Below are 23,114 nucleotides of genomic sequence, written 5' to 3'. Positions count from 1 at the left end.
TATGGGGGCACGCTTTTATGGTTTACGGACAGATTGACAGAGGATCAACCCCATTCATGACGGGAAAACTTAATCTTCCTGTGTGTTCCATGAGGATCAACATCAACCCCATGAGGGGCACTTGGAACTCCAACTCCAGCATTAAGGCCCGGTATGAGGCCCGCACTTGGTCGCACCACACCACACTCTTGCTTTCATGTCAACCAGCCATTATAATTATCGCGACGAGCCTGCTCTGTTCTCTCTCCATCGCCACCTCTGTCTTTTGGAGCATTTTCCAGAGCTCTTTTCATTACATTTAATGCCACAAAGGAATTTGAAAAGCATAACAGCAACAAAGGAATACTCGAACGAGCACTGACGTCGCACTGGTCGGCCAAGTAGAACCCATGGATGGAATGGCTGGCAATGTGGCTGCTGCTGGTGCTGGTGCTGGTGTAGGGGGATGGTGCAGGGGGTTGGTGACGGGGGATGGAGCTGTGGACGCGCTCGGTTGAGTTTCATGGATCAGTTGGGGCGGGCTCGGCCTCGGCTTTGGCTCCAGAGAGCAGCTCCAAAGTTGTGGCATGTTCTGTTTTTCTCGTTGCTGCTTTTGTTGTTGTTGTTGTTGTTGTTGTTATTGTTGGAGTCATTACCGGCATGACAAGCACAAAAATGCGTTGTTCGTGCGCAGACGGAGCCACAGGCCGCAAAAAGAAAATAAAGTTGCATTTAACTAGTTGGGGAATAGGGCTAGGTCCAGTCTGCTAGTTGCTCTAACTATGCAAGCACACACTCGTCCATGCACATATCGATTAATGCACTGAACTCGGTTGAACCCAGTGCCGGACAACACGTGTCGCAGTCTGGAATGGGACCTGGACAGGCCGAGCTGATTTCCATATCTATCTCTATCTGTCGGATGCACTTGGCTGGCTCAAACTGAAGACACTCGTACTTGTGATAAAGAAGAATAAGTCTGCATTCAGCCAGGCGTGTCCCTATAAGACCAGAGACAGATGTACAGCCAAATGAGCTACTAATTTGAAATGACGAATAAAGTTCGGAGAAAGATACTCGTACTAATGGATGCAGCCAACAGATTCTAATTTTAATTTTAGCCAAATTATAACTTCTAGAAACGATTGAATTGTTAGTAATCTTGAAGAACAGATTGAGGTGGCTGAATTCTGGTAATTTCTCTCTTCTGCAAATTCGAGTATATCCACATAATTTGCCTAGAAAATAAACATCTTTCCAGGTCATCTGAATCGGCATGAAAGTAAATTCTTAAAGCTTATGATTCTCTTCAATCTTCAAGGCAGCTATGGTTATGGCCCGACAATAACCTGAAATCTAAGCCCAACTATATTTGGCAATAGCCAACATCAGCTCAGCGGCCGCACCTCGTCCCAGTTGAGTAGTCAGGTTTCCACTGCCGAAATCGAAATCGAAATCTCCAGCGATTGTTGCCGGGCGAGTGAGCAGCTCCAATCTCCTCCAATCTCTATCGAGTGGCACACGAGTATAAAGTTTAATATTTTGGAATCTGGCTGGATAGCTGTTATGATTATGATACGAGTAGCAGTGGATCAGTCGTACCTTAAGGCATTTATGAAAAAATTCACGAAATGTTTCAGACTTCCGTTTGGGTAAGTCATCCTGGACTGGATCGTGTTTCAGGGCATCCAGTTTTCGGAGGCAGTCCCATTCTGAGGCTGGACAACCGCAAAGTGGAAACGGAAGTGTCGCGTCGCCGTGTAGACACTGGATACTGGACATAATGGAGCCGACAGGTACTCGCATAAGATGCCTTCTATTCGCAATGACCTTTAGGACTCGCTTGGCACAGAAACAGAAACCAAAGCAATGCGGCACTAGCCTCAACTTCAGCCACAGAATGCAGTGCAGCCACTGCAACCTGTTCCAGTGCCACTTTTTGTGACCACTTTGAAGCTAAGTTGGATCTAGTCAACTCCAAGCTGGCATGGTGATCATTTAGCAGCAAAAAGGTAGCTATGAATGGTAAATGGCAGTCCAGTCGGTGCGGGCCGCTGAAATTACATGTCCAGCAGCATGAAAACGCCGCCAGCTGCCAGTTGTGCCACTCGATGGGGCGAGTGGGCAGTGAGCAGTGAGCAGTGAGCAGTGGGGAGAGGAGAGAGAGTCTGCAGAAGCCCTCGTCACGTATTGGGAGGTAACATACATGGGCATACTTAAGGGGCAGTAATGTGGTTTATCATCAGCAGTCACTGAGTACCGGACCAGCACGATACGGTCATGTTATGACAAGGATGAGAAACCGAGAAGGCTCGAGCCCAACTGGTTGAATAACCCCCCGCACACATGGATCTCCAGTGATGCGCAATTGGTCGGGCGGAGTCGACGGAGAAATGGTTTTTGAATGGCACTTGCCGAATATCTATAAGTTTTGTGATATTTCAAAGCAATAAATATACTGCAATGTGGTTCGAAGTTATACATGAGAAACGAAGTTAAGCGTCTTCAAACGACTATAATCCTGTAATCAAAAATTGTTCAGATTTTGTAAGACCCTTTTCTCCAACTCAATGTCAAGCACATCCTCGACATGTGGCTGTCCTGAGCATATCTTGAACCCCAATACCGCCAGATCTCTACGCATCTTTTCTCAGCTCTTTTTCTGCAGTTCAGTTCAGTTCAGTTCAGTTCATGGCAGATCATTAAGACGCCAGACCAAAGAGAGAGGGAGAGAGCACATCCGTAGAAGGACATCTGATCGCTTTTTGTCGTGGCATTACACAACCGCAGCAGAAACAGAAACAGAAACATATCCGGGGAGGAGTGGCAAGTGGCAAGGGGCAGAGCAAAAGATGAAAGTGCAGAAGAGACGATGGTTGGGTCCCCAAGCCGAAAGTTGTTGCCATTTCTGGTTGCTGGTTGCTGGTTGCGTTGCTCGTTGCCTCTTCTTGTGGCTTCCTGCAGCTTACGACGTGTGACGACATGTAGAACTAATTGTCGTCCACTCTTCGTTGGCAAGCGGTTGGGTAGGGGGACTCAGGCTTTGAGGGGACAGGGTACCGAAACCGGGACCGAGTCTGGCTCTGGCTCTGGCTCTGGCTCCGTCGCTGTCTCTGGCAGCAATTGGCTGCACTGTTCGCCTTGTGACAGGCATAAATCAGTTTTGTTTTAGTAATCGGCGCAGCAAGAAGTCACTCAAAGTCGCCGCATGCAGCCCAACACCTGCCGCCACGCCACGCCACAGATATTGCTATCGGCGGTATCCGTATAGCTAATGTACGGATTCTGAGTTCTGATCTTGAAATTTTCGCGTGTGTTGCGTCATAATTGAAAACGATCGTCGCGACACCTTAAATGGTCTCCCTAGTAACGCTCCCCATCAGTTTTTTGGCGGGGACGAGTTGGAAACGAGTTAATTAGTCGTGTGCTCCGGGGACTACTTGATTTTGTTTGATTTATGTTAGAGTGCTGGCCTGTCTGCCATTCCCTGGCCAAAAAAGGCTCAGCAGCAGAAGCAAGAGCAGGCTTGGACCGAAAAAATTAGCAACATTTAGTTAATGCACATAAATAAGATACGATACCGAGACGTGAACCAAGATTCGGTATTCGGTATTCGAATTGTGTTTGCGAGCTGCGAGACACCAAATTGGGCAAGTCGTTCGTGTGCCGTGGCGCTCTCCGTGTGGGCAGATTTCCAACAAAAGGAAAATAAATGACGAGTTTAAATAACACTAACAATCGGCATCGGTAGAGTGTCCCCAGAGCCCCCGAGAGTCTCGCGGCTTTGTTGGTTAATGACTGGTGCGCCATATTTGGCCAGATCGAAGCGGTAGGCCGCTCCCTCGCCCCCTGCAAGATGCCCGCCCCGGCCGCTATAAAGCCAGCCTCTGGTCACACGACCAAGCTCAACAATGGCAAATATAACACCAGCCACAATACAAATAATAATACGAATACGAATATTAACAACAGCCACAACACATTATGCAATTCGATCGCCCATCTAAGCGACTCAAGGACCAATCTCACTGTCAACACGCCCACCACCTGCCAACGCTTAAGGTAAGGCATTTTTACAGCTCTTCTTGGTCTATGCGCCAGCTATTCGAAACAAGTTTATCTACTATAATTCCTAAAGTGTTCTTCCCTTCGCGGTGCGATTGCTGGATTAATAAATTATGCTTCAGAGTGGGTCTGTCTTTTGAATGTGCAAATATGTGTAATTTGTCGTGTACGAAATTAATGAAATATTGATTGAAAACTATCCAGGCTCTCCTGACTTTATAGCTGCCTTTTCAAAGGCATTTTATGAGTAGATTATCATCAACAGCATTTCATTAGATATTCCTATAAAATGTTGAATTTTCTTGTATTCCACAGCGAAATGTTTCGACGTTCGATAGCCAGCAGCACCCAATCGAGTTCCAGGGAGAATACCTACGAAGAGGTAAGCTGATCCATAGATAAGCCATGCCAATTGTAATTGTAATTATGTAGATCGGGATCGCGATCGAGAAGAAATATTAATGAAGTATTGTAAGGGAAAACATTTCATATTTCAACCCTAGAAAAAATATATCACTCTTGCTAGTACCTGCCTTGGGAATCCTTGCTTGAATGCACATCAGAATTCGACTAATTAATCAAACAGAATGCCATTCCGAAGACCAGGGAAAACAAATTGGAGTGAAGAAAGGGGCGACAGCAAAGGGGGGCTGGGAAAATAATGAAGAATGTAGTTTCGAAGTTTCCTTTACCCCTGCGGAAAACTGGAAAACTGGCTCAAATTTCCAGGCGGTCCAAGTTGATTTACTTTTCATAATAATAAAAATCTTTTAGCAAGCCCCTTCACACACATCAAAGGAACATAATTTACAAACAACTCAAAGACTGAGACTGCCTACCGTGTATCTGTGTCTGTATCTGTAGCTATGGCTATGCATATCTATGTATCTATAAGTGCGTGGCGTGTAATCCGAGCCAGTGGCCTAAGATTCAGGGAGCAGACGCGCCCAGAAGCAGAAGCAGCCGACGACGCGTTCAATTTATAAACAGGCCGAGCGCTCAAGTGTGCCAGCTGCCAGCCGATGTATCTTCCAGATACCTTTCCTATGCCTTTTCCTATTGCTAAGATGCTGCAGCAGGACCAACGCACCGCGCCGCATCCAATGGCATGGCATCCTTCGAGGCGGCAGGCAATGACCTGCTTTGGAATGTCAGACAAAAACATCTGTCGCCCTGTCTCTGTTTCTGTACAAAAGGGATCGCCTTGGGGTATATTCATGGATCCGTCCGGGTGACCGGGTGTCCTGGTGTCCTTTCTCTTGTTGTTACAGGCATCGGCCTCCTCGATTTGGCGCGCAGTTCGACAGCCCGACTAGGATGTATTCGATTCTGGTTTATGGAGCCGCTGCCCTCCGCACAGGTTTCTGCCTGTCTTCTGACTCTTCTCTGCCTCGCTCTCTCTCTCTCTCTCCTGGAGCACAAAACATCTGCCTGGGCTGGGCGAGTAGTCCTTTTGATAGCTCCGGGGCATTAATTGAAAGTATTTTTCTTCTTGGACTCTGAAGATGGCGGCACGGTGATAAGCCAGTCACTGGCATCAGGGGCAAGGATTGTTGCTGTTCCTTGTGCCTTGACAGTTTCCGGTTACAGGAGATGACAACCCCCAGTTTAAGATCAAGATCATATCTTACCTATGATCTCCACTTAACTTAAGATCTGCATTGTATTGCTCATTCCAATGAGCTATTTCAAGCTCATGCGTATCTCATCTGCTGGTTAAGTACCATTCTCCACTCCATTATGATCTGGATTATATCCACATAAATGAATAGTGATTAGCTTATCGAAGAACCATTGGGACCACTTATGGCACATCTGTTTCTTCACTCGACATTACACAACAACCAATGTGTCCGACTTCAGAGTATTTTCGATGCCAGACGACCGCAAAAGTCTTGGCTTGCGATCTACATAACGCAAGCCTCATGGGCACTGCAGTTCTTCCACTGCCTGCCAATGTATCTGGCAGATATGCTTGCCATAGATATAGATATAGATGTGTGTAAAACGCATAAAATGGCAGATTACCACGCTCGAATGCCTTTCTTATGTGAGCTTTGAATCGATTTCATTTGGAGCTGCAACCGCAGCTTCGGGCGAAGATGCAATTCGAGCTGGGGATTGAGATGCAGATGGAGGGGATCGCATCTCAAGTTGAGCGTGTGGCAGGCAGACGACGTTTTGCTTTTCTCCGAGCTGATTGTGATCATCAGCATCAGTAGCGTCATTGACAGTTGGTTTCATGTTGCAATTAGTTGCGGAAACTGATAGATAGCAGTTAGTGAACCCTAGCCCAAGTTCAGCTCGGTTTCTCCTGCTAATCTAATGTGGAAAGTGCAAGTGAGTGCACTCAACTCAAACATTTCTCTCCGCTAAGTCTTCTTTACCCTCAGTACTCGCTCGCTCGTATATTTGTTTGCGTTTTATTGCAGCGGCCCAATCACAAATCAAATATTTTTCTACGCCTCTTGGGTTTTATGGCTGCCGTTGCGGTTCATTCGCCTGAATCGCCTCTGAATCGGAATGGGGATCTTGGATTGATTGGCTGCACTCAAATATTTGACAAGACTCCTCCATAGATTCAAACTACTGTGTGAGACTCGAGTCGGGAATGGAACTGGAAACCGGGAGCCCGCTTACTTTCGGGGGAGCCGATAGATAGATAGCCCCTAATCGGAACACTTGTTTGTCCCCAAAAATGGGCCCATAAATTACATTTACTTTGCATTCTCAAGGGGTGATGAACCTGCTCGAACAGTTTTTAATTTTGTGCTTAATTGTTTGATTTACGAGGCTAAGAAACAATTTTCATATTTTCAAACGGAAATATATTCTATCTATGAGAACCTATTGATAAATTCCTATTCCATCTAAAAACTTTTGGATCCTTTTAAGTTGTGCGACATTATTTGACACAATTTCCACCCTTTTAAAACTTTTCCCACTTATAAGTAATATAATAAATGTCACCTTCTATAAAAATGTCTGTTTTTCAATAGACATGCGATGGCAGCCCGGACTCCAGTCATTTCTAGGGCCTGAAATCGCGTCTTGGGTTCGCCCTCGCGACCTCATTGAAATGCAAACAGTTACAAACAGTATAGGGTGTATGCCCCTCTACCTCGATCTGATGATCTGTTCATGTTATTATTAAAAACACCTAAATGGGTCGCTTCGAAGGGGATTGGGTGGGGTTCTAGGTACTGGGTACTGGAGACTATGGATGGGTCGTGTGTTTGTGTGCTTTGTAGTGCAGCACGTACAATAAATTAGTGACATTATAAAAAAATTAAAAACGTGAGCTCCTCTAGCGGGGAATATTTTAACAAAAATAATAAGCAGCTTTGTGTGTTGGCTTGTCTCCACAGCGAGACCCCAGCCCCAAGAGCCGCCAATTCACAACTCAAATAACGTGACATGGAATGACCAAACCCCAAGCCCCAGGTCCAGAGGAGAAGATTGGGAACTGGAAAGAAGTTCGGGTACGAGTGTGGCGTATGGAGTGTGGAGTAGCAGCTTTGGCTTTGTGAATTTGTTGTGTTTGGCTTTTGCTTTATGCGTTTTTATGTTTTATAGTGTAGGCCTCACAGGCCCGACTCGGCCCCGCTCTCATTAGCATGCCGAGCACGAGAAGTTTATACTTTTCAACTCTTCTTCTTTTTTTTGGTAGCGGACGGACAGGCACAATTGTCAATAAAATTACTAGCCCGGCTTACAGCACGCACTCCACTCAGTCCGGGTCGGGTCTCACTTTGAGACATTTACAATCCGTACCTCCAGCTCCAAACAATTAACGAAATGAAAAGGCCGTTCGGCCTGATCCCACGCTTTTTTCAGCTGATCGCGAGTGAATCTCACAGTTTACAAAAACCAGGGGAAATGTGCGGCATTTAAATAATTTTTCGATGCCAGCCCACACAGCCGCCACAAGCTGATGATTTGTATAAATTTTATTGTTGAATTTATATGCGAAAAATGCATTCCAAATGAGTCTCAACAAGATGTTGAACAAACTTTTGTTGGCCTGAACTTTTGCGCATCTGTATCTGTACGAGTAACTCTGTATTTTTATCTCCCTCCATGTGTGTATCTGTATCTGTTTCTCTGCTTGTTTATCATAATCGTATACAGCGGAAATAAAGAAGACACAAAATGTTAGATACGAACCCATCGAATTCTACCTGAATCTCATCCAAGAATTCTTTTCCCGCAAACTGGTGAATGAACTGAGGAATTATATCTTTCTCTGTTTCTCTCCTGCCTATCTGGGGTTTTCTCTAGCCCAACAAATCTCTTGGCCATTAGCAGCTTTTTAGCTGGAAATTAGTATGTCGTCGCACTTGACTTTATCTACGCACAGCGGGTTGGGTTTGGCAGGGAAAGTCCTGGGACAGGATCGGACCCGATGTTTTGCACACATTGCCCTTTGGGCAAATCCTGTGTGTGGCATGTGGCAAGTGGCATGTGGTAGCACGGCAGGTGGTCCGCGAGTGCATTCAAATGAAGCGTGCAGTAGTCAGGGGATTCTTCTGACCCAAAAAAAAATGTATTATCATTGATGGAATGATCTTTGGGCGAGCTAATCTGTAAAGCAGAATATCTCTCTTTTTAGCATTCGATGTACTCGCTGACTTCTTCCCCGAGTACCTATGTAAAATAACTTTCTATTATGGCTTTTCACTATTTTTAACCCCAAAAGAGACAAAAAAATTCACAGCATTTCCTCATTAGTTTTTTGTTAGGTGGGGGCACAATGGTAGACCGTTGATGGCTGCTGCTGCTGCTGATGATGATAATTAAATCAACGTTGCATGACACAACTTAATCAAAACTGAGCCAAGCCGAGCCCAAGCTCAAAACTGAAAGTGAATTCAACTGGCAAAAATAAAATATGCTACGACAGATACGAAGAAACCACAAATGAGGTCAACGAACACGGTCCAAGCCCAGGGCGAAGTTGGGAGGGGAGTGGAGTGTCGTCAACTTCCACGGTGGGCAGAACCTCTTCCCAGTGGCTCTGAGCTCTAACATTAATGATATTTCTGGAGATTTGAATAGTCTCCCAAAAACAAAGACAAAGCTCTCGGGGGGTGACTCGGGGACTGATGTCATTGTCTGGTGTTTATCAGCCCATTTACGTGCCAAATCAGCAGGTGAAAGTGTTGCAAAATGAGAGGCGCACAAGCAAAGCAAAACAGCGAGACGACTTTGAAGTGAAAATTGTTTTTCCCCGCTCCAAAAAGGAAGGAAAATTCGCAACGAAAAGTGCACTCCGCCAGGCAATGGAAATTTTCCCACACTCTGGAGTTGGACGTGTCTGAACTTTGATTAAACCGAATTGGATTCCATTCCGGCGCGGCGCGGATCCCAGGTCCCAGTCGCCAGGTCCCAGGCTGTTTCTCGGGTAATAAATGTGTAACATTCTGTAATAGCTATCGTGCCACATGGAACCCCATCCTCCACTCCACGCCTCCTCCATGTCTCTGAGTCATGGGTGATTAGTCAGCTGCGTGTTGCCAGAACGGAGTAAGAATTTCTGGACAAGTGAACGGCCTTTGAACAGTCCCACTGTCGGTCCAAAAGTTTTCCTTGCACCCAGCCTTTTCCCGCGAGTTCCCCGCGTTTAACGAAGCGAGTGTCACTCGCACCAATCGCTGCCATACCAGTCGCTGCCATACCAGTCGCTGCCATACCAGTCGCTGCACCTGTTTCCGTTGCATAATTTTCCAGAGCAAACACCACAAATATGTGTGTTCCTTTATGAGTCTTTCTTCGGACTACCATAATATTTACATGCACCTCCAAGTAAACGAGCCCAAGCGAGGCATTCCAGGCGAGGCGATGGTTCTAATGAAGTTGTGAGGGAGTTTGGCAGGTGTCCGCCGTTTCTGGGGTAACCTAAGATCCCTGTATGCGCCACGCTTACCTTCTAATAAGGGATCAGAGAATAGTTCTCAAATTAGTTTATATTTATTGTTCAATTTGGGTGAAAGGTGCAGGAAAAGGTCGCAAATCATTAGGAAATATGAGTAGTTCTATAACTATCTAAAAGATGCGTTGGATAAGAATAAGTTGCAGAACAGCTTTCCAAAGTTATAATGCAGAAACCAAGTATGAGTAAGTGAGATATAGGAAGAGATCTTTGTATCTATTTCAATTTTATTTTTCTATTTTACACTTTGAATCTGGATCACACCTCCACCATTTACGTCTCATCTTTGTTGCCACAGTTTGTAGTTATTATTTTCTATTATCTCTAGGGCCTTTTATAGCTGTCAATCAATACCCCGATCTGCATTTACAGCCTTGGCAAATATAATTACAATTGTTTGCCTTTCTTTCCATAAATCTTGCTACTTTATCAGCCGAACCTCTCGGGCCTATTCTGAGAAGTACATCGCAGACTATACCTCGTGATTCTTTTTTGCACTGCTAACCATCCGCAACTAATGCAGGAGAAGAGCAATAGCACCAGCAACCGAAAGGAGAAGAGACCTGAAAACGAGAACGAGGACTTCGACTGGATCGGGAGGAGAGCGGCGTGTGCGGTTGCCCAGTCCGTTTATTGTTCAGAGCCTTGGTCCAACTGTGGAAATCATAAAAGATCATAAATAAATAGCACAGAAGATTTACATTTGCCCGGGTATGTGCCGACTGCAGGGAGCAGCAGAGTCTGAGGGTCGGTCACACTTTAATTACTGGAGATAAAGCGAGTCTAAGCGGATCTCGGGCTGGGAAACGCACACAGAGGAGACCAGACCAGACCAGAGACAGAGACAGAGTCCGGCCAGTCGAGTGATTCATGCTGATCTGTCGCTCGGTCTCTTTCTGTGTATATCATGCTCCGTGTCCGTCTCCCTCCGGGTAATTGATACCCGAGGTGTTGATTTGGAAAACAAAAAAACTGTTTGCTTATAAACAAAAGGCCCTGCTATGTGCTGAAGCAGCAAGCAGCAACAACTGAATTTTCGGGAATTTAGATAAGGAGAGCCAACACTTTTGTGTTTTCATCTGAAACCCGGGACCCAGATAAGGAAGCCATCGGAATCCAGCTTCGGTCACACCCATTGGAATAAGTAAAAGATCTCTGAGCCCCACCTAAATGCAAATCAATGAACCATTAGAAACTCTTTTCTTTATGGTAGGTCCCCCACATCTCACTCCCTGACAGACTGACTTTCCTGACAGCCTGATTGTGGGTCTTCAGCCTCAACATCAACTTTAACAGCCTCTTGATAAGCCAAACGGTGGGGACTTATCAGTGGATGGCCGCAAATATTTGATCTCCAGCTTGTTATGATTTCTTGAACAAATGTTGAATGTTGAATGTTTATGCAAGATTAATGGTCAGGCGCACGCCTTCCGACTCCTCCTGCTCGGAGGGCCACCGATACAAATTACATCACCGCCGACTTTTCTCTGATCTTGAACTATTAATTAGGCAAATTTCTGTTTGATTGGTGGCTGCGCCAGACAACGGATGTGAATGTTAATGGGGATTCAAGTTTGAAAATTGATCTGGGAAGGTTTTGGATAGGAAACAGTTCAGTTTTGTACGGGAATATTTAACTTTTATTCAACTCAGAAGTTGAATGTTGCATAATCGCACATATACGTGCATTTCGACAGAACGTTGGGTAAGTGAGTCGGAAAAGAACAAATTTTATATCAGAAAAGATCTTATTTAAGCAAAAATTTAAATATTTCAATCGCTTAATCCTTAAACCAAAATAGAAAATCAAACAAAAAATATTTGCGTATTTAGTAAAAAATTCAATATATTCTCAACAAAAAACTGTAGATAAAAGAATTAAATGAACTCCGGAAATCTGCACACAGCATCTGACATATTTTCAAACACAAGAACCCATGGCAGAATAGGATCCTTTTGGTATGAGACCGATCGGATCCTCTTTTGTGCGACACCTTTGGAAAAACTGTCAATAAGCGCATTGTTCGATGCCAGCCAAATGCAGCTGCTGCGTATCATTTGCTAGGCCAGAGAACAATAGAAGAGAGCTGAACAGGACCGAACAGGAATGCACAGGATCTGGCAGAAACATGTTCCAGGCAAAGGACGACTTATTGGCCAGGGAAAACGAGAGAGGCACAGATCCAGAGCATCTGCATCTGTCATGGCCGACATGTGCCAGCAAGATGCTAACGAATATTTGGCGGTAAAAGCAAAATGGAATTAACACGAACCAAAATAATAACAGTTATACTGGGGCAGGAGGCGGGGGAAGACGCACCAATTAATCACGAGCTCTGGAAAATCTGGTCAGTCTGGAGAAACTTTCGGCTCAAAGCTAAGGCGGAAAGAACTTATTTCATTCGGAATGATGGCTCTGAGCTTCTAAGCGGCTTTCGGGCCATTAACAGAGAGTGATAGAGAGAGAGAGAGCCAGAGGCAGCTCTCTCTCTGGCTGTTGCTGCCACTCTCTCGATGCTCTTACTTGGCCAAAAGAAGCAGCAACTACTTTTCTTGGTTTTATGACTCTTTTTTTCGGCAACGGCAACATGCTCAGTCAACCTTGGCAAGGCCGTTGTTGCCGGTTTTTTATGCTGCCTGTATGGGTCTGGTCTGTATCTGTGTGTGTATCTGTGGGCTGGTCCATGCCTGTGTATTGGTTTGCGTGGGTCTCTCTGGTATGCGGCCAACGGAAGTGCGTTCGGTCTGTAATTGCCCGGCCAAACGACATCCCTCTAGCTCCTCTCGAACGACTTCTGGCCAGCAGATGGTGCGGCCCTTTGGTTAATTGCACCGCCAATGCATTGCTGGCATCATTAGAGCACCGTTTGGGTGTTCGACTATTGGGTAAATATAGCAATTACTGTATCCGTAATATGTCCTGTTGCCAAATTGAGTGGAAACCGTTGCCAGTCCCCCACTAACAGGATGAGATAAATTGGAAATTGTCAAAGCACATGTAAAAGAGGAAGTAATCGCTTAAAAATGTATAGTAAATTTGGGAAAATTGCTTGGAAAACGCTTTAAGATTGAGGAATTTCAAATCGGTTGGAAAATTTGATATACTAAGAGCCAAAATAGAGGAACATGTGGTACAAAAATTTCAAATGTTCACTTGAAACTGGCTCAAAATGAAGAGACATTTTATTATTTTATTTGCATCTTGAACTCTGAAAAATATAGCTATTGTTAATTTAAAACTGCTTGTTTTCCTTCTATTGTGTTATAAAATCTCTTAAAAACACACAAAATTAGGCCTTTAGTTTCTCTATAAATAAATACAATAAATACTGTTTCATTAACAAAAACCACAATTCAAAGAATTGAAAGATACCCACCAAACGTGGTCTATAAATTTCAGCAAATGGAAACATTGAATTGCTAGATTTGATGTACTGCAAAATGTATCCGCTTTCGTATGAACATTATTTCATTATTGTACGATTTCAACCACCAGTCCAGTCTCTCTCATTCATCTTTGTTTCTCTGGCATTCTCTCTCTCTCTGTCTCACTCTCCAAAACAACTCTCCCCCGCTGTAGGCATGCAATATTCACTCTCTCGCTCGAAAGTGCAATGCCAGAGCTGATCAACGACTTTTGTCTCGCTTGCACAACCCCCGAAGATACAGATACTATATACTGTTAACCATGATTGTGTGAGTGAGCGAAGTATCTGTGTGTATGTGTGTGGAGTCGCTACCAGGCCCGCCGCTGCTTGCCACTGCCTGCCGCGACTGCGTCATTTCAGTTGCTTTCAAGCAGGCAACACAAACGGTTCGTTTTTCGGTCTCACGGAAAGAAGTATCTGAAGATAGAGTATCTGTAGCTGAAGCTGCAAACGATACGCGTGCGCTGTGCGAATTTCTCCAAGTTTTGAAATAGTTGAAATCAGTGATATCAGAAAACCAGACAACAATCAAACTAAAGTTATCATGTCACAGTGCCTGTAAGCAGTGAAACAATCAATAACAACAAACTAAAGATAAAGCAAAGACTTGCCAATTGAAACACTTTTGGATTAGTTTCAAGCTATCAAGTGAAGCTACCAACGAGCTACCGGAGATCTACCAAAATGGTACGCAGCCTGGCCCAGTGGACCAAGACGCTGAGCTTTCCCTCGCGCCTATCGCCCAACCGCAACTCCAAGGATTGCTCCACATTGGCCAGCCCCGTGCCGCCGCCGACGCCGCCACGCAACAAGACGCACAACCATTGTGCCACCTCGAGGTCCTCCTCATCGACAGTGTCCTCGTCGCACTCCTCGTCGGCCAATTCTCACAGTTCACCGACGCCAGGAAGCAATGGCACCAATAACAACAACAACAACAACAATATGCCCATAACGGAACTGGAACAGATTGTAAGTTATCCAAAAAAATGCAGATATTACGACTTGAAGTACGAGGAGTATTTTCTCCCCCTTGGGGCACTTCCTGTTTTGGCAATCCCCAGCTGAGCAAACAGCAAAGACAACATGAAAGCTATGCAAAGCCATGCATTCCCTATCATCGGTGCATTCCATGCTGATAAAGCTCATTGACCCAGTTGAATGGGCCATATGGCCGGACAGGCAGGGCTTAGCCGCCACTTACCACCATTATCAATCAATCAGTTTCATCAGTTTCGTAAAACAAATACCCGTAGTCGTACCCGTATGTAGACCAACTGGGAAAGCAAACCAAACTGATAGCGCGGGGCATACGGATTTCCACACCAGATAAGCGGGTTTTTTTGTTGATTTCAACTATCGAATATTCGTGCCCACTCCACCACATCGATCTGATCGATCTGAGGCTATGCAATTACAAAGAGCCCCCACTGTTTCATGGCCAAGTTGAGAGCAATTTGCACAATTTGCTGTTTGCTGTTTGACAAAATGCCGCTCACTCAGAGAGAGCCCGAACAGAGGCCCGGGCCCGCCCAGAGAGAAACCCCTGCCTGACAAACATATGGCCGGGAAAATAGACATAAAACAACGCGTCGGACGGAGAAAAAATTGAAATAAAAATCCGAAAAGCAAACAGGATGTAGACACGCTTGAACAGCCCTGAAGGGAATGCTATGGTATGGAGTATGATATGGGATGTGCAGCAGGGACAGCTCAGACAGAGAGAGAGAGTCGGGTCGGTTGGGTACACATCATTGGGCGACACATGCACACATGTGCACAACGTGGCTGACAATTACGCGTACCCAGGGCTCCACATGGTATCGAAGGCCCCGACTCTCTGGGTAAAGGCTTGGCATGGGAATACCTAGAAACTATTTGTTCGTTTTGTGGAAGTTCTGATTGCATTGAAAACGTGGAAGATTCGGGGATTTTTTATTAAATTTACATCCGAGCTAAAATAAGATTCTCTTGGGATAGTATGCGATAGAATGCGGATCTTGTGCAGCAATCAGAACTCCCGTAGACCATGGTCAGACCTCGTTGGCATTCTTTTGCGAGCCCCCTTTGGACATTCTCTATGGTCAATGGATTCTCCATAAAACGAGCTGCATTTATCGGAGGCCCAGCCGCACCCATAGAGCACGACAAAGTGGCGCTGAGCAACATGCCACACTTTTCATTCGTGGAGTGGAAATGGAAAATCGTGAGCAACAACAGTGGCGCCTGCGACGCATCCGCGGCAAATGGCAAAGTTGAAAAGCCCGTAGCCCGTGCGCTTCAGCAGACCGTTAGACAAAAACAAAAGATACAAAATATAAGTGGCAGAGTGGCACAGCAGCAGAGCTTATGTAAGTCAGAGTAGCGCATATTTGCCATTTGCGAAATGCGAAACAAGTTTCTTGTTTTGGTTCGTACAAGTATTTGGCCTGCAGCGGCGTTTTAGACTAACGATGTGGATTGCGGATTTGGCCAGCATCTGGAAAAGTTGCCCAACGGCTTTTCAGCCACGGTGCAAAGTACAAACATCCTTGGCCAAAGTTAACCAGTTGCCCCAACTAAGCCACCACACCAGCCACATTACTGACGGGGGCGTCTGCCGCTGCCGCTGCCGCTGCCGCTGCGACTGCCCCATCTAGTTTCCCAGTTCATGCCACAATCCCAGTTGGAATTCGAAGCATTCCTCAATTATGGGCCGTTACCTCTTGTCTCTGGCTCGAGAGAAGCGAAGCACTTCCGTCAGTCAGATACAGATTCCCACAATCTGAAGAGATCCTGTTGCTTTTCCCACACTTTCAACGGATGCCAATGCCAAGCCTGCCTAGAACGTGCTCTAGCAATGCCTTACATTTCGCTTTCGATTAGCATTCGATTAGCATGCCGTTGATAATGACACATTTCACTCTGAGACCCACCGAACCCGCCGAACCCGCCGCTGACTCAACAGATTTCTTTCTTTCTTTCGCCGGGGACCTTGTCAATGCGAAAGAATTGCGAGAATTATTGCTAATGCCGGCAAGAATTTCGACAAGAGTATGACGACCCCACTGGCTAACTGTCGTTTCCTGTCCCAGTCCAGACGGCCGGCAGCTGCTTATTCGGGCCAACAACAGCAGCGGAAAAAGGTCAGACCCGCATTTTACAGACACCAAAGAGCCAAGCAACCAAACAGCAGCTGCCAAAGGCAACAAAAACCAAAATAATGACAGCACTGCACAAAAATTCACCTGCCTGCAAAATACTAGTACTGAACGCTGCCTCTGAAGTCTGGCAACAATGCAATGGAAATCCAGAACATCAGGGGATCGTAGTCATAAACCTAGATATGGGAGCAAAATCAATGGAAAATACGATCGATTCACCATGATTAACAGGAAGAGTATAAGCAGCATAGGCTTCTCTATAATTACGAACAGTACAGCAATAATGTGTGTTATTAATCCCGATCCTGCTCGAGGACATGGCTGATGGTTGATGCTGATCCAGAGCACATGCCTGTGCCTGTGACATCTGCTCAAAGTGATAGTACTCTTTGTGAGGGTATCAGATGCACACACACACACATCTTCGATGGCTGATGTTTCCATGGGCAAAGGCAGGTGCAGAGAGATACGGCGGGAGCAGCATTGTCTACTTGTTTGGAAATCAGCTGCTCTGAGCCTTCTCGCTCCCCGTCTCGGGCTCAGGTGAAACCAGTTTGTGGTATTGGCCCTGTTATGTTTTCGTTTTTTTGCAGCTGTCTGGCTGTGGCTCTGGCTTTGGCTCAGCCATTGAATGATGTTGGTTGTACGAGTATTTACTGCTGTTGCTGCTGAAATTACATACAACCCGAACCGAGACCGAGTTTTTTCTTTGTGAAATTCACAAAACTGCGCATCAGCTGTTTTGCTCGCTCGCTTCGCATGGAAATTCGCCAGCGCTGCACTTTTGCTGCATCGGGCATCGGAGGTATCGATGCATTTTATTGGGTCACTCGATAACATCATCAGCAGCAGGGAGCAGGGACCAGGCAGGCAGACCACAAAACAGTTGGAAGCTCTGTCGTGGGAAGTTTTGGCCTTAGGCAAACAGCCTGAAGCGATCTAATTAGAGCTCCAGCTGCGGGTAAATAAAAGTATCAAAGACATTTAGCACAGTTTTCATACAGCTTATGCTGTTGATACTCCTCGTACTAATGGCTTACCCCTCCCCCTCCCAAAGTGTCTTATGAATGTTGAGAATTTCTTGGGCAAACACCAACCAGAAACTCCAAATAAAAAAACTAATTCCAATGCTCACGTACCAAATAAAAAGCATGCCAGAGGCATCGTTGGGCCCATGCCAAGATTTCCCTCTCCAGTACATTGCCCTGTTGCTGGGGACACAAATGAATGTTGGTTAGGAAATTCTGTGTGTTAACAGACGCAACGGAAGTTAGCCCAGAGGGGGCCTTAGGTGCTAAGTCCCCACTCCACAGGCATCCCACTGATGTTGATTGCATTGATGATCTTTCTGTTAGCGACTGACAAATCGTGTTACCCTAAAAGAATATATCATTATTCATGAACATTCATTATTAAACTGAATACAATCAGATGTAGCTCTAATTTGTTTCACAAAGCTTTACTTTGCAATAAAACATTTCCATTGGCAGTGCATTTAGATCATTTATTGATGTACCTTCAGATCAATTGATTGCAGCTCATGTTATATTACTTCTGATTATATTTATGGCTAAGAAGACAATTACAATAAATCCCCAACTAATTTCAAGATAATTTAAATAAATCTACAAATAAATCAGTAATTCTTACCTCCCCCAAAACGAGCCACCCTTCAAATGAAAGTGCCTTCCGAGATCAATTTGTCTATTAATAAAAACATGACCAAAAAATGTTCCCTTTGGGGCTTTCAACAGAAGCATAAACAACGCCTTGGCATGGGATGGGTTGCTGTTTGCTGGCTGATTGAAGCCACTCCAGACCGAAACCGAACCGAAACCTCCCCGATCTGCTGGGGCTGAGGCTGGGGCTGGGGCCATAAAAGCCTTAAAAATAAAACAAACTTCTTCGTCTACGAGCGCCTTGAACTTTATGGGAACTTGTTCGGATCTACTCTGGAAGGAGAGGAGGTGGAAAGTAGACTAGACCCATGCCAAGAGAGATCGGGCAAACGGGCACATGTCTTACACGGAATCGAATTCATTCGATGTCTAAAATTATAAAATTGTTTTCCTGCTTATATCTAACTTAATTTTTATGATCTGCTGTGCCCCGCCGCAGTGCTGCAAAGTGCACCCAAGTGGAGTGGAGCATCGTCGGCTGCCACTCCAGGAGACTCCAGGGGTAGAGACGTTCCCGTCCCCCATAAAAATAAAACACAATCCGGCAACTGCTGCGGCTGCCGTTGTCCATAAATAATGATCTTCACTCTTTTTATTTCATCTCTTCTGTGTTTCCACTTTCATTTTGCTGAACATTGATTTGATTTTGGAGTTGGTGTCTATCTGTCTCTCCGTCTTTCATTTTTTTTTATTTTATATAGTTTTATGGTTTCTTTTTTTTGTATTTCCTCTGCATGAAATTTGGCCACGCTTTCGTGTGGAATTTCAATTGGATTTGTCTAGAGCTTTACATAAGAACCAATCAAATAGAATGACGTTGATCGTCTCTGGTCGGTTGAATAAGGCTTAATAATTATAGGAAATACTCGCCGTTCTCTGCTACTTTTTGGCACTTTAAAGAAAAGCAAAAGTTGCCTAAAGTCATATAATTATATTATTATATTATATAATCAAGCAGCAAACGACCTCAGCCACTACGCCGGAGAAGTGGAAGTCAAAGTAAATTAACCTCGACAAGGAGGGGGGCATGGGCTGGTAATTGCCTCTAAAAAAACTTCATTTGCTTTATAATTGTTTGGTTTCCCTGTAAACAGTCGGTATTCGTTGACAAACCGTTGGAGGAGAAACCATCTTTTGATCTCTGACTCTGTGCCTCTCTGCTGCTGCTCCGTTATGCTCCGGGTGCTGCGGCTCCATATCCATGTTCTTCATTAAAACATCGACATAACACAGGCAACGAATATTTGTGTAAACATGAGCACAATTTGTTTATGGTATCTCCAGTTGAGGTTGAGTGGCAGCTACTTCCTCCATGCCCCAAGCTGTGGGTGGCTTCAAGCTTCATTCAAACTTCATTTCAAATGGATACGAGTAATTGGTACATGGCCCTCTAGAAAGTTCAAATTCGATGCTACAGCTCAGCGCCTAATGGTCTCAAAGTTGACATAAAACAGAAACAAAACTTGTTTTCACGTTAAATGAAATTACCAGCAAAAGGCAGTTCCATAGAAATATGTGCTCGTATGTATTATATTTTACTTCTTCTCTGTTTTATACTCTATGCCCATTCGGACGCACATGGGATCCGATCTCAACTGAACCAAACAGAGACTGTATCTCTCTCTGGCTCTCTGCTGCGGCCCCTGCCCCCTGCCCCTGCCCCTGCCCCTGCCCCATGCTCATGTGTTAATTGCTTATTATATCTTCGTTTTAATGTCGCGTCTACAAGTTGTCTCTTTCTCTGGGAGTTGGGTACCCACAGACTCATGCCCCGACCCATGCCCATGCTCATGCCGGGGGCAGATGCAGCGACATGTTCATTTATCAAAAGTCAAACCACGCTCTGGCTGGGGCTGGGCGCCCCCCACTCCGTGAACAAAACTGCAGATAAGGTCAATTAAAAGAGTCAACCGGAAATGTCGCGACGCTCGCTTAGGAGCTGCACGGAGCCGTTAGGGGGCGCCTACCATAAGAGTCTCTCGTTCTGGCATATTCCCCGAATTGGTTTGTCCTCTGCCCATCTGTTTATATTACTCATATTAATGATTCCAAATATTAGATGTCGAAAATCCATATGTATCCATGGTTCGGAGCCCAGAATGGGGGCGTTGTAATTAGATTAGGAATCCAGGCACTCAGCCAGCAACAGGCTGTGGCATGCAACTCATAAATATTTTCGCACAACAACGCAATTTATTATTTTAATCTGCCGGATGTGAAGTCGCACTCCTCGGTCCCATTCCCCAGCTGCAATTAAAAGGAAAATGAAGCAAAGAGAAATGCAGAATTGCAGTTGGAAAAAAAAAACGATATCTACTGGGGAGCCAGTGAAAAGCGGGTGCAGTTCTTATAGGCAAGAGGCAGTCAACCGATGAAGATGAAGTCCAAGTGTTCGGGAGAGTGCCCAAAATGATCGTTAGAAGCAACGTCGCAGTAGGACAGGGAGGACAGGACAGGAAGTGTCTGTCTAGGTGTGCCTAAGAACATGATCGCTCATGTGTAAAATAGTTGACGGGTTTTTTCCGATGAGAGCAACCGTGAACGAGAGGAACAAAGAGGAAAAACAAGGTGCAAAGCAGGTAGCCGGAAAATCAATATCATTCAGGTTGGGTTGATCGAGAGATAAGCAGGGGAAGCATCCTCGAGGGCTGCTTATCGGGTTTTGTAGGCGATTTCCAGTCACCTATAAATGGAGGGAGGAACCACTCAGATCACAACAGTTCCCGTCCAACTTCCGCACTTGAAAAGCCGGTTTTTCTTAGATGGGTTTTTGGCAACGATTTGGAAAATTTCAAAGCAAAGTAAAGCAAAGTTTTTTATACCAAACGAAAGTGTGAAAGTTTTCTATTCAATGTATAGATCGTGTCCATATATCAACCTGCATATATTCCAATATATCTCATCTTGAACGATGACTAATCTCCGAATTTCCCTTTCTTATATTTCCAGATCTATCCCGGTCCAGATCCCAAGCACATCATGGGCTCCCTGGTGTTCTGCATCCACCACAAACAAGGCTGCAAGTGGTCCGATGAGCTCCGCAAGCTAAAGGGCCATCTCAATGCCTGTAAGCACGATGCCACACAATGCCCCAACAAGTGCGGCGCCCAGATCCCACGGATCATGATGACCGATCATCTGCAGTACACCTGCACAATGAGGCGCACGCGGTGCGAGTTCTGTCAGAGCGAGTTCTCTGGCGCCGGGCTGGAGGAACACAACGGTAGCTGTGGCCAGGAGCCAGTCTACTGTGAAGCCAAGTGCGGACAGAGAGTTCTGCGCGGGCGGATGACCCTCCACAAGTCGAAGGACTGTGCGAAACGCCTCCGCCGCTGTGCCCATTGCCAGCGCGAGTTCTCGGCGGACACACTTCCGCTTCATGCGGCCCAGTGCCCAAGGGCTCCATTGGCCTGTCCGCAGCGCTGCGATGCGGGTCCGATTGCCCGCGGAGAGCTGGAGGCGCATCTGCGCGATGAGTGCCAGTCGCTGGCTGTGGCCTGTAGCTTCAAGGAGGCTGGATGCCGCTTCAAGGGCCCACGGCAGATGCTGGAGGCGCACCTGGAGAGCAATGCGGCGGCTCATCTGTCGCTGATGGTAGCGCTGAGCTCGCGCCAGGGCCAGCAGATCCAGATGCTGAAATCGGCAGTGTCCAAGCTGTCCATCAACTACACGGGCACCCTGCTGTGGAAGATCACCGACTGGTCGGCCAAGATGACCGAGGCGCGGGGCAAGGACGGCCTCGAGTTGGTCTCGCCGCCCTTCTACACCTCCCAGTACGGCTACAAGCTGCAAGCCTCCATGTTCCTCAATGGCAACGGACCCGGCGAGAACACCCACGTCTCTGTGTACATTAAGGTGCTGCCCGGAGAGTACGATGCTCTTTTGAAGTGGCCCTTCTCGCACTCCATCACGTTCACGCTGTTCGAGCAGGGCGCCCAGAGCGGCCAAGGGGGCGTGGCCGAGTCCTTTGTACCCGATCCCACTTGGGAGAACTTCCAGCGACCCTCCAACGAGCCCGACCAGCTGGGCTTCGGTTTCCCCCGCTTCATCTCGCACGAACTGCTGCACAGTCGACCCTTCATCAAGGACAATACCGTCTTTCTGCGCGTGAAGGTGGATCCTAGCAAAATTGTGTCCGTCTAGGTACCAGAGACGAAGGACCCCGACCCCACCATTAGCCCTAGACATTTACTCGACTTCTGTAAATACTGTGTATTTAAATTTATGAGTAAATCCTACCGTAGCCCACACACCACACCCACTCCCTGTACAGCCACGGGCCTTCAGCGACAGCTTCGGGCGGCAGTTAGCCGGAAAGTGCTAACTGGCCTTGGAATGCTGTCCCAGACCGACCCCCGACTGCGTATTAGTCATATTCACTCGTATTCAGCATCAGCTTCAGATTCGTGGATTAGGTTCTTGCAGTGCTGGAATTAAACCAAAGCATACATACATACATACATCTTTAGAATATAAAATAATAACTTAATGAAGATAGTACTACCGCCTTATGGGTACGCCTAAGTTTGTGTGTTAAGTCTTTTGTTTAGAGATTTGTATTTTTGCGCGCAATGCGAACACTTTCAAAAGATCTTCAAACTAGACCGTACGCTCAAAAATCAGTTTGTGGATAATAATTTGCATGTACATAGAATAACCGAGATACCGCAATCGCAATCGTAATCGCGACCGCAACGGCAATCGCACCGCAGCCCTAGTTTTAGTTCTAGTTATAGCATCTAGCATCTAAACCAACGCATTAGTCATTAGTACCATGAACATGAACGTAAACCATGAGAATACAACTTTCAGCATAGTCAGAGATAAGTTTGTGTTTAAAAACTAAGAAGTCAAAACTACAATAAAATCAACTATTCGAAGAAAAGAA

General features: G+C 45.8%; 1 protein-coding gene across 3 annotated transcripts; it reads left to right on the top strand.

Moving 5' to 3' along the window:
* Positions 1 to 3,820: 3,820 nt before the first annotated feature.
* LOC108162829 (TNF receptor-associated factor 4) lies at positions 3,821 to 23,114 on the top strand. Of its 3 annotated transcripts, XM_017297759.1 has the most exons (3): positions 3,821 to 4,041; positions 4,360 to 4,426; positions 21,176 to 23,114. In XM_017297759.1, the coding sequence occupies exons 1-3, from the start codon at positions 3,836 to 3,838 to the stop codon at positions 22,367 to 22,369; spliced, it is 1,467 nt and encodes a 488-aa protein (XP_017153248.1). In that variant the 5' UTR covers positions 3,821 to 3,835; the 3' UTR covers positions 22,370 to 23,114. The 3 variants fall into 3 exon arrangements, with proteins under 3 accessions (XP_017153248.1, XP_017153247.1, XP_017153249.1); XM_017297758.2 differs by lacking the exons at positions 3,821 to 4,041; positions 4,360 to 4,426 and adding an exon at positions 13,756 to 14,376; XM_017297760.1 differs by lacking the exons at positions 3,821 to 4,041; positions 4,360 to 4,426 and adding an exon at positions 20,927 to 21,027.

The sequence above is a fragment of the Drosophila miranda genome, chromosome 4 (genome assembly GCF_003369915.1).
Source record: "Drosophila miranda strain MSH22 chromosome 4, D.miranda_PacBio2.1, whole genome shotgun sequence".
NCBI classification, from domain to species: domain Eukaryota; kingdom Metazoa; phylum Arthropoda; class Insecta; order Diptera; family Drosophilidae; genus Drosophila; species Drosophila miranda.
This window is presented reverse-complemented; position numbering and strand designations above follow the sequence as displayed.